This window comes from Mya arenaria, chromosome 3, assembly GCF_026914265.1.
Source record: "Mya arenaria isolate MELC-2E11 chromosome 3, ASM2691426v1".
Taxonomy (NCBI): Eukaryota; Metazoa; Mollusca; class Bivalvia; order Myida; family Myidae; genus Mya; species Mya arenaria.
In genome coordinates, this window is record NC_069124.1 from 52,153,105 (window position 1) to 52,165,223 (window position 12,119).

General features: G+C 34.8%; 1 protein-coding gene across 1 annotated transcript; it reads left to right on the forward strand.

The window, feature by feature from the left end:
* The first annotated feature begins 8,819 nt into the window (after nucleotides 1-8,819).
* On the forward strand, nucleotides 8,820-11,112 carry LOC128226118 (homeobox protein Hox-B3a-like). The gene is made up of 3 exons (XM_052936010.1): nucleotides 8,820-9,186; nucleotides 10,218-10,375; nucleotides 10,816-11,112. Exons 1-3 carry the CDS (start codon nucleotides 8,820-8,822, stop codon nucleotides 11,110-11,112), a joined length of 822 nt encoding a protein of 273 aa, XP_052791970.1.
* Nucleotides 11,113-12,119: the final 1,007 nt, after the last annotated feature.

Consider the following 12,119-nt stretch of genomic DNA (forward strand, 5'->3'; position numbering starts at 1 on the left):
AGACTGTTTATGGTAAAAAGTGTGTGTAATTTATAGTTCATATTAATTATTGAGTAAATATATAAATAAGTTCTTTACAAGTTTGATGTTGTATCGAACCCTCGATGCTCTTTTTAGGCCCAGAACTTACATTTGCATGGATTTTAGACCACCGTTTCTTTTATAAGATCGCACATCGTCAAATTTGAATCAGCAATTATTAGTTCATCGGGCACATGGCGCAAGCGACGGAGATAATTTGTTTAACCCTTATTTTATTTCATTTTACTTCATAAACAATAGTTTGAGTTAACGTGTAAAATATCATTCCAAGAAAATTTATCCAATCGAGTAAAACAAAATCCGCTTGCATCGTAGTTAAAATTTACTATAATCTTTCCCAACGATTTATTCAGAGATGTAAGAGTTACAGATGATACTTAGGTCTACTCCGGGTAACACGCTACATTTTGATACAGTATATATTGTATCCTCCTCCTCCTCCTCCTCCGCCTCCTGCTCCTCCTCCTCATTATAATCATCGTTGTCGTTGTCATTTTCAGCAGCACCATTATCATTATCATTTACATCACCATCATCATCATGATCATTATTATCAGCAGCAGCAGCAGCAGAATCAGAATCATCATTATCAGCATCAGCATCAGCATCATCACCATCGTCAGCATCATCATCATCATCATCATCATCAAATGTAAGTACAATGATTCAAGAACCCTAGGATTGTATCAGTAAATATCCGTATTGTTTCCTAGTCAGTTTCAACAAAACATGTCCTTAAGTAGCGGTCCATCCGGCACTCTATTAGCCTCCAACCCTACTCCCCTCCACTCCCGCCACCAAAAACAAAAAATCAAATAACAAAAATATATAAAATAAATAAATAAATGAACGAACGGACGAACGAACGAAGGATGGATGAATGAACGATTGAATCAATCAATCAATCAATCAATTAATTAATCAATCAAAGAATAAATGAAAGAATGAATGAATGAATTAATAAATGAATGAATGAATGAATGAATGAATGAATGAATGAATGAATGAATGATTGAATGAATGAATGAATGAATGAATGAATGAATGAATGAATGAATGAATGAATGAATGAATGAATGAATGAATGAATGAATGAATGAATGAATGAATGAATGAATGAATGAATGAATGAATGAATGAATACCAATTAATCAATCAATCAATCAATAGAATAGAATAATGTCAAATATGTAGAAAATAAGGTCGATCATGTTAGCAAGAACAAAAACAAAAATACACCTTATGATTATATTTGTTTATCAAACGCCAGTTCGAAATCATTGTATTACAAATTGTCAACATTTTAATAATCGTCGGCTTAATTCCACATGGCCGTAAGTCGCTTTTTCGAACTGAATATGGAGACATTGGCCCCATTGCAATCGTCTTCAAAAGATCTATCCAAAAGTGTTATACTATATATGTGGAAATATTAGAAAAACGGTTAATCAAGCGTTCAACAAAGCGTGCAAATTAAAAACGTTTACGCAGTTCTCAAAAATGTCAAATTGTGGCCATGTGGCAATAATGATTTCAACAAGAGTAAAGGTGCATTGAACGAATATGCTTTGTAAGATTTAGCTGAATGTTAGAGCATTAATAATAGATGTAAAAATAGACTATACGCAAGGATTTTATTTTAAGGACATTAGACACTATTTATATGAATTTATTTCGCAATGTTCAGTTTTAAGCAATTAAGAGTAAGAATATGCATTTCTTGGTTAAAGTCACCAATTTCCATACCCTTACTAGGATTTTGTTCTCACACCATCAACAACCTTTTAATTTCAACTAATTAAAACACTATGTTGCATGTTTCATATATCTGTAAAAGAATACTGTTTAAAGAAATAACCTACATAGGTGTATGAAATAAAACTCAAATCTATAATATTTGAATTGTTCATATCATTAAAGTGTACATTAAAGTGTCTATAAAATAAACAATTATCTCTAAAACTATTAATTATGCATGTTAAATTGATGGCTGAACATAATGTATTGATTGTCACTTGTGTTGAGTCTCACTTTGATGTTGAATTTGATAAAAATGATTTCATGTATAACATTTAGTGAAGATTATTTTTTGGATGAAACATTCAACAAGCTTCCAATCTTTTAAAAAACTTACAATTAGTTCACATGCGGATGACGTAGTTTATTGCCATCATTAACCTAAACAATGTTCTTATTAAAGACAATATTCAGTAAAGGCAAATTTATATGGGTAGCTTCCAAGAATCTGGCGTATTTAAAATATTGTTCTTGAACCTTTTGCCGTGTATGGTGATAAGTATAAAATGAATGCTCCGTTTATATATAAAAACATATTGTACAAGAATGCAATACTTGCGAAATACATACATTGCGCCAGATATGTAGAAAATGTATAAATTTATACTAGACGACGTACGGTGTGCATACGAATCTGAATAAACGTGTTCCGTTCAGTTGAATATCTGTTTTATTGGCTGTTTAAAAAAAATATTTATCAAATTACTTTATACTTACCATTCATTTGATAAATTAGCGATGTATACCGTAATGTTAAGTGTGTGCAGAAATTGTTTATAATCACACAAACACGCATTTGAACCAAACGAATTATAAAACTCGTACATTTCAATTTCATTCATTTGATGATATAGGGCTATATAACGTTATGTAAAGTGTGTGCTGATATTATTTATTATCACACAAACACGCATTTCAACCAAACGAATTATAAAACTCGTATATTTCAATCATGACAGAACATACCACAATACGACAGCGGTTGTTGAATTGATGTTTCAAAACTGTGCCGTGTAACGTTTGATGAAATGAAATGAGCGAACTTGTTTCAAACGATGTTTATTTTCAATAAAACATTTTCAAAATGTACAAAATTTATGCGTAATCAAAGGATTAATTGTGGTAATAAGACGTTAAAGATAGAAAAGTGATATATGTTTCAGTCCGCTTTTAATAAAGTCCTGCAGTTTTTACTTATGATTGTCACTGAAAACATAAAAGCAGATTGTAAAAACTATTTTGAATAGAGATGTACTAATGAACTTAAAATATAACAATTATGTAAACAAAGAAGCTAAGTATCGAAATATTAAGGTCGATGTACCACCACTAATCTATCTAAGCAATGTTTTATTTTTATTTTCCTTTTTCATATTATTATACAAATGTAATATTTTATATTATGCACATGAACAGACTCGCTCTCAAGTAATGAGCACATAGCAAACGTCCAACCGCGCAAAATATATACGAAGAACAATTTCCGTTGCAGGAAAAATAAACAAAAAAGCCCTGGTCCTCGAAATAACCTATTAAAGAAAATAACGGGAAACGTCCTGGACCTGGAAATGTTCTATGGAAGGAAATATACAGAAAACGTACTGTCCCTGGGAATGTCCCATGGGAGAAAATATACGGTAACGTACTGCCCATGGAAATTTCCCATGGGAGGAAATATACGGAAAACGTGGTGCCCGGGGAAATGTCCCTTGGTAGAAAATATACGGAAAGCTTACTGCTCATGGAAATCTTCCATGGGAGTAAATATACGGAAAGCGCACTGCCCCTTGGAATCTCCCATGGGAGGAAATATACGGTAAACGTCCTGCCTCTTGAAATGTCCCATTAGGAGGAAATATACGGAAAACGTACTGCCCCTCGAAATCTCCCATGGGAGCAAATATACGGAAAATGTGCTGTCCTATGGTAGAAATATACGTAAAACCCATTGCCCCTTAAAATGTCCCATAGGAGACACTATACGGAAAACGTCCTGCCCCAGAAAATGTCCCGTAGGAGACAATATACAGTGAACGTCCTGCCACTGGAAATGTCCCATTAGGAGGAAATATACGGAAAACGTCCTGCCCCAGAAAATGTCCCGTAGGAGACAATATACGGTGAACGTCCTGTCTCTGGAAATGTCCCATTAGGAGGAAATATACGGAAAACGTCCTGCCCCAGAAAATGTCCCGTAGGAGACAATATACGGTGAACGTCCTGTTTCTGGAAATGTCCCATTAGGAGGAAATATACGGAAAACGTCCTGCCCCAGAAAATGTCCCGTAGGAGACAATATACGGTGAACGTCCTGTCTCTGGAAATGTCCCATTAGGAGGAAATATACGGAAAACGTCCTGCCCCTGGAAATGTTCCATTGGAGAAAATATATGTTGAAAACGTTCTGCTCCTCTAAATGACCCATACGAGAAAGTATACGTCCTGCCCCTGGAAATGTCAAATTGGAGAACATATACGTAACACGTCGTGCACCTGGAAATGTCCCATGGGAGAAAATAAACGGAAAACGTACTGCCCCTGGCAATGTCCCATGGAAGTCCTGCCAGAAGAAATATACATAGGTATAGGGTATCGCGCTAGTAAATATACATATAAACGGTATCGTCCGAGGAAATGCACATGGTTAGGGTATCGCCTGAGGAAAAGTGCAGGACATTAACGTAAAAATGAGTAAAATATGCTAAAATAATTATATGATTTGCCTCTTAAGGCTAATTATTGATTGATTATGATAAAAGATAAAGCAGTTCACTTCTTCAATTGCTCGGAAATGTGATATTTATTGAGTACAAATACCGAATCATTTCTGAAACCCATTTATTTACAACATTAAAGTATTATTTTATTCACACCCGCTTGAAATTTAACGACTTTTTTGACTCCATACCGGAAACACATCAAGCGAGAAATTCGTCTAATGTCAATATTTAATTTAATGTGTAACATTAATTGAGTAATGAATTCGGCTACATTGCGTAATTTGTCGAGGGAGCCCGTATTTTCCACGGGCTTTCTTATTTATTGCTTATTCCAATAATTTACACAGCCACCAAGTCGCCGCGGAGGGGTGGGAGGAAATAAAAACGGTTGGAAAAAACATGTGTCTGAATACAAACGACTGATGTCAGCCACGCGACCCTATTTCAATAACAGGAGCCGCTGTATGAAAAGTCAACCCCGGTACTTTAAATTTATTTCCTACATATTAAAACACACACGCGTCGAACCCCTTCGAAATGGTGGTAATGGTCCATGACAAACCTCCGAGTTGACAGTGCGTCCTCAAAATGTGCTGGATGTTTAATTAATTAGAGTAAATGGATTGGTAGGAACAAACTGCCTATTTAAAGCATTTCATGCAGCAGAATGAAAAAAACAACTGACAAAAGGCTGTCTCTTTATAATCCGCCGTATGATTCCATTTCCGTCTTTCTCTCAATACTTATAAACGAAATGTAAATGAGAATTAAACACTTTATTCTTTCCCTAATGGACCATTAAGTTCCATTTTAATTGTTTGAAAATCTAATGTGAGCGCGTGTTTTTCTGATAAAATTTCCATAGAAAAGGATAAAGGATGATTGATATTAATTTGTTAGAGAAATTTAATTTGTTTGAAAACATTTATTTTGCTATCAGCTTTAAGCACGAATGAAGACTTTATAGAATAAAATCTGGTATATAAATGCGACCAGTGTTAAAGAAGATCAAATCAATGTGATCAAATAGTTTATTTTCTTTTGGAATTTTAATACAACTAATCGAAAAAAAACTGTGTTATGTCTATATTAACCTCATAAACTTTTTCTCTATTTTCTTTGTTTTTGAGAACCGGGATTCTGTACAAGACCAAGATCTATATCAGGGTATATCACTATTGTAGAGTATTTGAAAATTAAAATGGTCAAACTTCAACACGATCATTCAAAATATGCACATTTTTTTAGGAATTTACTAAAAAAATCCACACTTCGGCAAACAAAGTGTATGTCGGTATAGGAATACATAGGATCTGTCGGGTTAGTGGAAACAAAGATGTTGAATGTATACATATCTTATCACATTTAACTCATTACAATTACAAGTGAAATAAATTCATTTAATAATAGAATTCTATGCATGATATCGTAGTATAATGTGTATACTTATATTATTTAGAATCTCACAAACACGCATTTGAACTAAACGAAAAAACATAAAACTCTTACATTTAAATTATGACAGAAAATACCACAATACAGCAGCGGTTGTTTAATTTAAGTTTCGAAATGAACTGTGTAACGTTATATGTAATTAAATGCGCGGAGTTTGCTCAAACATTAGTTATTTCAATTAAACGTTTTTAGATGAACACAGTTTAAGCGTAATCAAAGAATTTACTGCGGTTATAATACGTGAAAAATAGACAAGTCATATATGCACAAAACAAAATAATCACGACAAAATGAAGGATGAAGCTATACAGCATATATGATGTCTCGCTCATGTTCATTTGATGATTGCAAGTTTAAGAAAGTCTTATTAACCGTCTTAAATTAGTGTGTATAACAAAAAATGCTACATTTTGCTAATTATCATAGTGGCTTAAGTCGAAATAGGGATTCCAAAATAAATGAAGGCAGAAACATTTAATAAAGTGAATACAAACATTATTCTAATTATATTTTCCTTTAAAGTAGTTCTATACAAATGCAAATTATTTTCTGCAGCAGATGATTCGATAAATGCGATTAGAGAAAACAAATTATCTTGAGGACTTTCAAGTTTTTAGCATTGAATTTTAACAGCATCAATTTTCATAGGTGCTTTAAGGGCCCTCGAGTGTGCCGAATCCCCGTAAAGAATGGAGTTAATTATTAGGGATTAAGCTTCGCTTTATTAGGATTCATTGTTGACTTTGCACTTAGAGTTCTGTGTCTAAAGACATGACAATAAATTGAAGTTTAAACCCGGCTGTGATCCAGATCAGTTTATGACAGTATTTAATATCGTCGGTCAAACATTAAACGTATTTAGGGGCTCAGGTCGATACTGATCCGTGGATAAAGCTATAACATCGTCATAAAATGCGAGAAGGGACAGAACATTTGACACGCATATATACAACTTCTTTAAACGCATTAAACGGGAACCGGTAGTTAGGGGTGACAGTTTATTTCAAAGTCAAAGACTCCGTGCAAGTTTTATAATGGAGACTAGGATCAAAAGTAGTAAAGGGTTTCGACTATTGAATTGTTCCACCGTGTTTTCAGACAAAGCGATCTTAAATTCAAAGTACCGTTAACGAAATCGCTTTTATGTTTTACGGAGTCTTTTATTTAAAAAAGGAATTGTTTTCTGAAATCAATTTGATAATGCAAATTTAATTCAACTTTCGCGTATAAATAGAAATTATGATTCTCGTTTTTGAAGTGAAATGTGTGGCACATTCTCTGAGCAGAAATGCATTGTTAGCCCCTGAAATACATCATCGTTAGCAAAACGGTGATTCTGCATCGATCATATCATTTTAATATGTAAATTGAAAATTAACTGGGAGCATTCATATTAATTGGTAATTATGCTATCTTCATTATATAAATGATTAACAATCTAATGGTCCGCAATGACAGTTGGAAAATTAGAGAGATGTAATCAACGAGACCACAAAAAAACAGGTATCCCGTCGTTCAAAGGGTATATGACAGGATGATAATTCCGACATTACCTCAAAAGAACCACCGATGACTGAACGTCCGTTTGCCGTCAAAATCAGAGACACAATACATTGAAATAAAAAAGTACTATTCAATTTGATGACTTGTTAAATGTATTTTAAAAGGCACAAGACAGTGTGTGTTAATAATGACTGCTTGGATAAACGATAAATTGCTTCATAAAATCGTCATCATATGGCTCATTAGCGGAGCAAATTGCGTAGAAAGAAAATGTGTTTTCTTTGACACCTGATTTCCAGAAAACGTCAATTAATATTTTCTGCCTTCTTTGTTTATCGGAGGGCTATCACTCTAGGCAAATCTTATTTACATTTCAAACGCGATGGTCCCGTATATTAAACACTTTAACAGGATGACCGTCGGCCAATAACGCAGATGACCATTAGAATCCAAAAACTCACGTGCCGGGCCGATGGTTCCTATCAAAATATCAGCTAAATTGTACACATTTTGTCACCGGGGCAGTCTTGTTAATAACAATCTCGTTGAAAAATCAGCAAAGTCCAATATTTGAACAACGCTCGATTCTGCATGAATAAAAGTGGTCATCACGGAAGAACCGGCTTCTTGAAAATACTCGATGACATTTTCTGCGCGAACGCCAATCCCATATTTAACATATCAAAGAATACTCAGAAGCCATTGAAGCGTTGAAATTCAATAGGATGAAAAAGATTTATTGCTTCAGAGATGAATACAAGAAGGGAGGGGCGTTAAGGGACGGAACAATAGCCGGAAAATTGACAAAACGATCGCTCCAGCCCCTTTCTTGCCAATGACAAATCAGGGGCCAAGATTATACTTGACATTCTTTTCGAAGCCCGCATATAATAATTTTTCAATATTACTTTTGCAAGTTTGATTTCAATTAATTCTAAGGAATATTCGATCTCAATAATATTTATATTCATATTTCGAAGAGTGCCACTCATATGATTGTAATTTGGACAATAAACCAGCATCGAGTGTTACTGTCGTTACAAAATTGAACAGTGTTGGAAACATGAACAAGAAAATTAAATAAAATTGTCTAAAAAAGTTGCTTTGTGTATATATTTGTGTATTTTAATATTTAGAATATCAAAGGCAAAAATGTCGCGTTCCTTTTTCGTGGACTCATTAATGGTGAAAGACCCTTCGTCATTGACAAAAGTGTGCAGAGGTGAAACAATTTCTACTGAATCACAAATTCATTCACTTTCGCCGACGAGAGCATCTCCGCCGACGGCGCAAATCTCCACAATGCATCCCGTGCCGTGCTACCCTCGACACCATCACGACCTGATGAACCTCTGCTGTCCTCTGTGTATCCCACCTCCAGCTCAGCTGTTTGCGGACCGAGCCATGAAGCAACTGGTATCCACGACGCCTATTTCAACAATTGCATCGCTTGCTTCTGTTCCACTGAATTTTACCACCGTTATGTCATCGGCGGAAATGCAACTAAGAAACATCGAGTCCGCTGCCCGGTCGCACATGAAGCAAATAAGGTGCACCCCAACGGAGCCAGAAGGTCGGATGGAGGATTCCATGATGTCTTCCAAGACAACAAGCCTTGGAACACCTTCATCTGTCACGGAGCAGAGACGAATACGATATGGAGCGATAGGTAATCAGAGTTTTCCAGACCAGTTCATTAATCATAAGGAGTAAATATGTGAAAGATGGGATGCAAATACGCATTTTTTCACTATATCATTTAAAATGTTTTATGGTTCAGTGGTTTAACTGCTGTTTTATTTTCGGAAGAAATTTTGATTACAACGGGCTTAATTGTAACCTCCTAAGCTTTTCCAACTTTGTAGGAGGTATACGTTTTTGAAAACAATAATATTTATCGCATTGTGTTTTACCAATCATGTAGAAAGCAGTTTTATTTGCGCTTAACACATAAAGCACGCAAAGATGTTTCGTCAATGCAAAAGAAAACTAATGTAGAATAATATTTCTGTAACAATAAAAAACAAAACAATAAAAACGCGTTCTGAGCCGAAAGTGAACAGATTATTTTTAAGTTTTAATCATTTTCTGAAGCAAAATTAGTTATCATTAAGTGAAAATAAGATAAAAAGCTGATTTTTTAAAAGGAAAAATGGAGATTTTACTTCTCTGTTTAAAATTGTAATGTCGCGATGCGGGTTTTGTTGAAATCGAAAACCTCACAAGGGCTGATCTGTATCTAATCAGTTTATAATGGGCCTAGTTAAGAAATAAAAATGAAGTAAAACATCTGACAGAGGTTAATTATCTATGCATGAAAATATTTCTCCCTTTTTAAAAATTCTCACCGAGGTCACTACGCCATACCCCCATTGACATCGTTAGCATTATACTGCATAGTCCCAATAACAATTCTTTTCTTGTTTCCATCTCATGTCAAAGAGCAAGATGTCATAAAATACTGCCCGTATAAATAATGTTTTAAAAAAATAAAAGAGGCAACTCTGCAGATTTTTAATCGAGGTAAAACGATACATGGAATACATGCAACGCCTTTGGCCCGCATGTTTCATAAACCAAACAGGGATGTTTCTGGACAATTAGGCATGTCAAAAGTATTCATTTCACGCTTCTGCTGCTGACAGTTAATAACAGTGCAATCAGTATAGCATCTATTATCTCTGGCTTGGTATGTTGCAGGTGTGAGCAGTTCCACGGAAGACAGTAGCAAGCGCATGCGCACTGCGTTCACAAGCGGACAACTCCTGGAACTCGAGAGGGAGTTCCTGTCGAACATGTACCTGTCACGACTGCGTAGAATTGAAATAGCCACCTACCTTCAGCTGTCGGAGAAACAGGTACACGAACAATAAGGTCCCAATTAAAGTACATGTTTTAGGTCGGCAGATTCAAATCTAAACTTTACAGTTATAATTATGTTGAGCATTAAATGAATGGATTGTCCCAAGAAACGATGTCCCGTTATTATTACATGAGCTAAATGCAGAACAGGTTTGGAAGAACATGCAATTATCTTGTCGAGAACCTGCTCTTTATAGATCATGATAAAGTGAAGTTCTAAAAATATGAATTTCAACGGGACAACAGGTATTCTTGGATGAATATGCCCCTATTCACGTGACTTAGAGAAAGGGCATTAAGTATATCCGTTTGAATTTTGTTTACATATTGTTATCTCCTATAATATTGAAATGAGATAGTGAATACTCATTTACAGACATAGAAACACTACCAATGCAAAACATATTTCAAAACCACATACTACCTTGATTTTCAGGTGAAAATATGGTTCCAAAACCGTCGTGTGAAATACAAGAAAGATAACGGTCTTTCTGATGATGGAGCTTCGCCTCCAGGGGACAAGTGTCGGTGTCTGCGCACGTGTAACTCGCGGCCGCATCAGAGGAGGAGGGTTAGCGAGAGAGATGAGCGCGGCTTGGAGGCTGATAGCATCACCAGTACAGAAGAGGATGGATTTCTCGATGTTACCTCCGATTCCGAGGACAAGATCTCTGAGTCTGGTAGCATTGTAGTGGACAATGCATGTGATATTGTTGGCAAACCTGCAACTTGAGAAGAAGTTTTTTTAATGCAATTTGGCTGAAGTTTTTTTGGACAATGTAAAACACAGTACATTAACATTGTGATGTCTGGCGACCTTGGAGTGTGCAATGTAGACATAACTTGAATCGTGATCGGGTATGGGTGAAACGATCATGATGACTTTAACTAAAACTTCTAACTGAATTTAAGGTCAGAAACATGTACATTTTAGTTCAGAAACTGCAATACAATGACATCTAGATACAGTGTGTTGAATGGGGGTGTTGTTTCATAACATGTCTCGTGTAGAGGGTGGTAAATATTACAACTGATTAAAGACAATGAACATATGAATATCTTGTTTAAATTGACATGATTAAATCGTTTTATAGACTTCTGTGTACATAGTAATATAAATTATTTAAACTATGTAATTTGTATCACTCATGAATTTGTGTTTATAAATTGAGGGAATGGACTAAAAGTTTCCCTATTTTAAGTAGATTATTTTCAAAATTTGAATGTGATGATTTCTTACATAAATTCAAAGACAATACATTTGTTTTATGCAATTTGTTTTCCTCATACATGGTCAAATGTTCAACGAAAAGAATAAATACACTGTTTAAAAGATCATATAGTTGTTTTAGATATAGTTCATACATATTATTTGTGTACTCATCTACTACTGAATTCTTATTTGAAATTGTATGTAATCAAATTCTGCAATAATTGATTAAAACTACACATATACAAGATATCGAAATCATGAAATATTTAAAATGGAAATAGCTAACTGCTATGTCGTTTACGTCCCTAGTCATCTCTGTTCGAAAGTGCGACGTAGTACAAACAATGGAAGGCAAATGTTGATAGATAACCGACTGGCAAACATCTTTTGTCCAACATAAATCCAATGGGGGCAGATCAGGATATTGGTTAACATGTCTGCATGAATGCGCATATGTTTTCTGAATTACTTGGGCAAATATCAGTTATATTTATGTTAAATATTCTTATATTAGCTATCTTTCTACT

Bases quoted from the DNA above. Each gene is read 5' to 3' on its own strand.
- LOC128226118 (XM_052936010.1), top strand. From the start codon at position 8,820: ATGCATCCCGTGCCGTGCTACCCTCGACACCATCACGACCTGATGAAC. The intron at 9,187-10,217 runs GTAATCAGAGTT...GGTATGTTGCAG, and splicing joins AATACGATATGGAGCGATAG to GTGTGAGCAGTTCCACGGAA. The intron at 10,376-10,815 runs GTACACGAACAA...CTTGATTTTCAG, and splicing joins TTCAGCTGTCGGAGAAACAG to GTGAAAATATGGTTCCAAAA.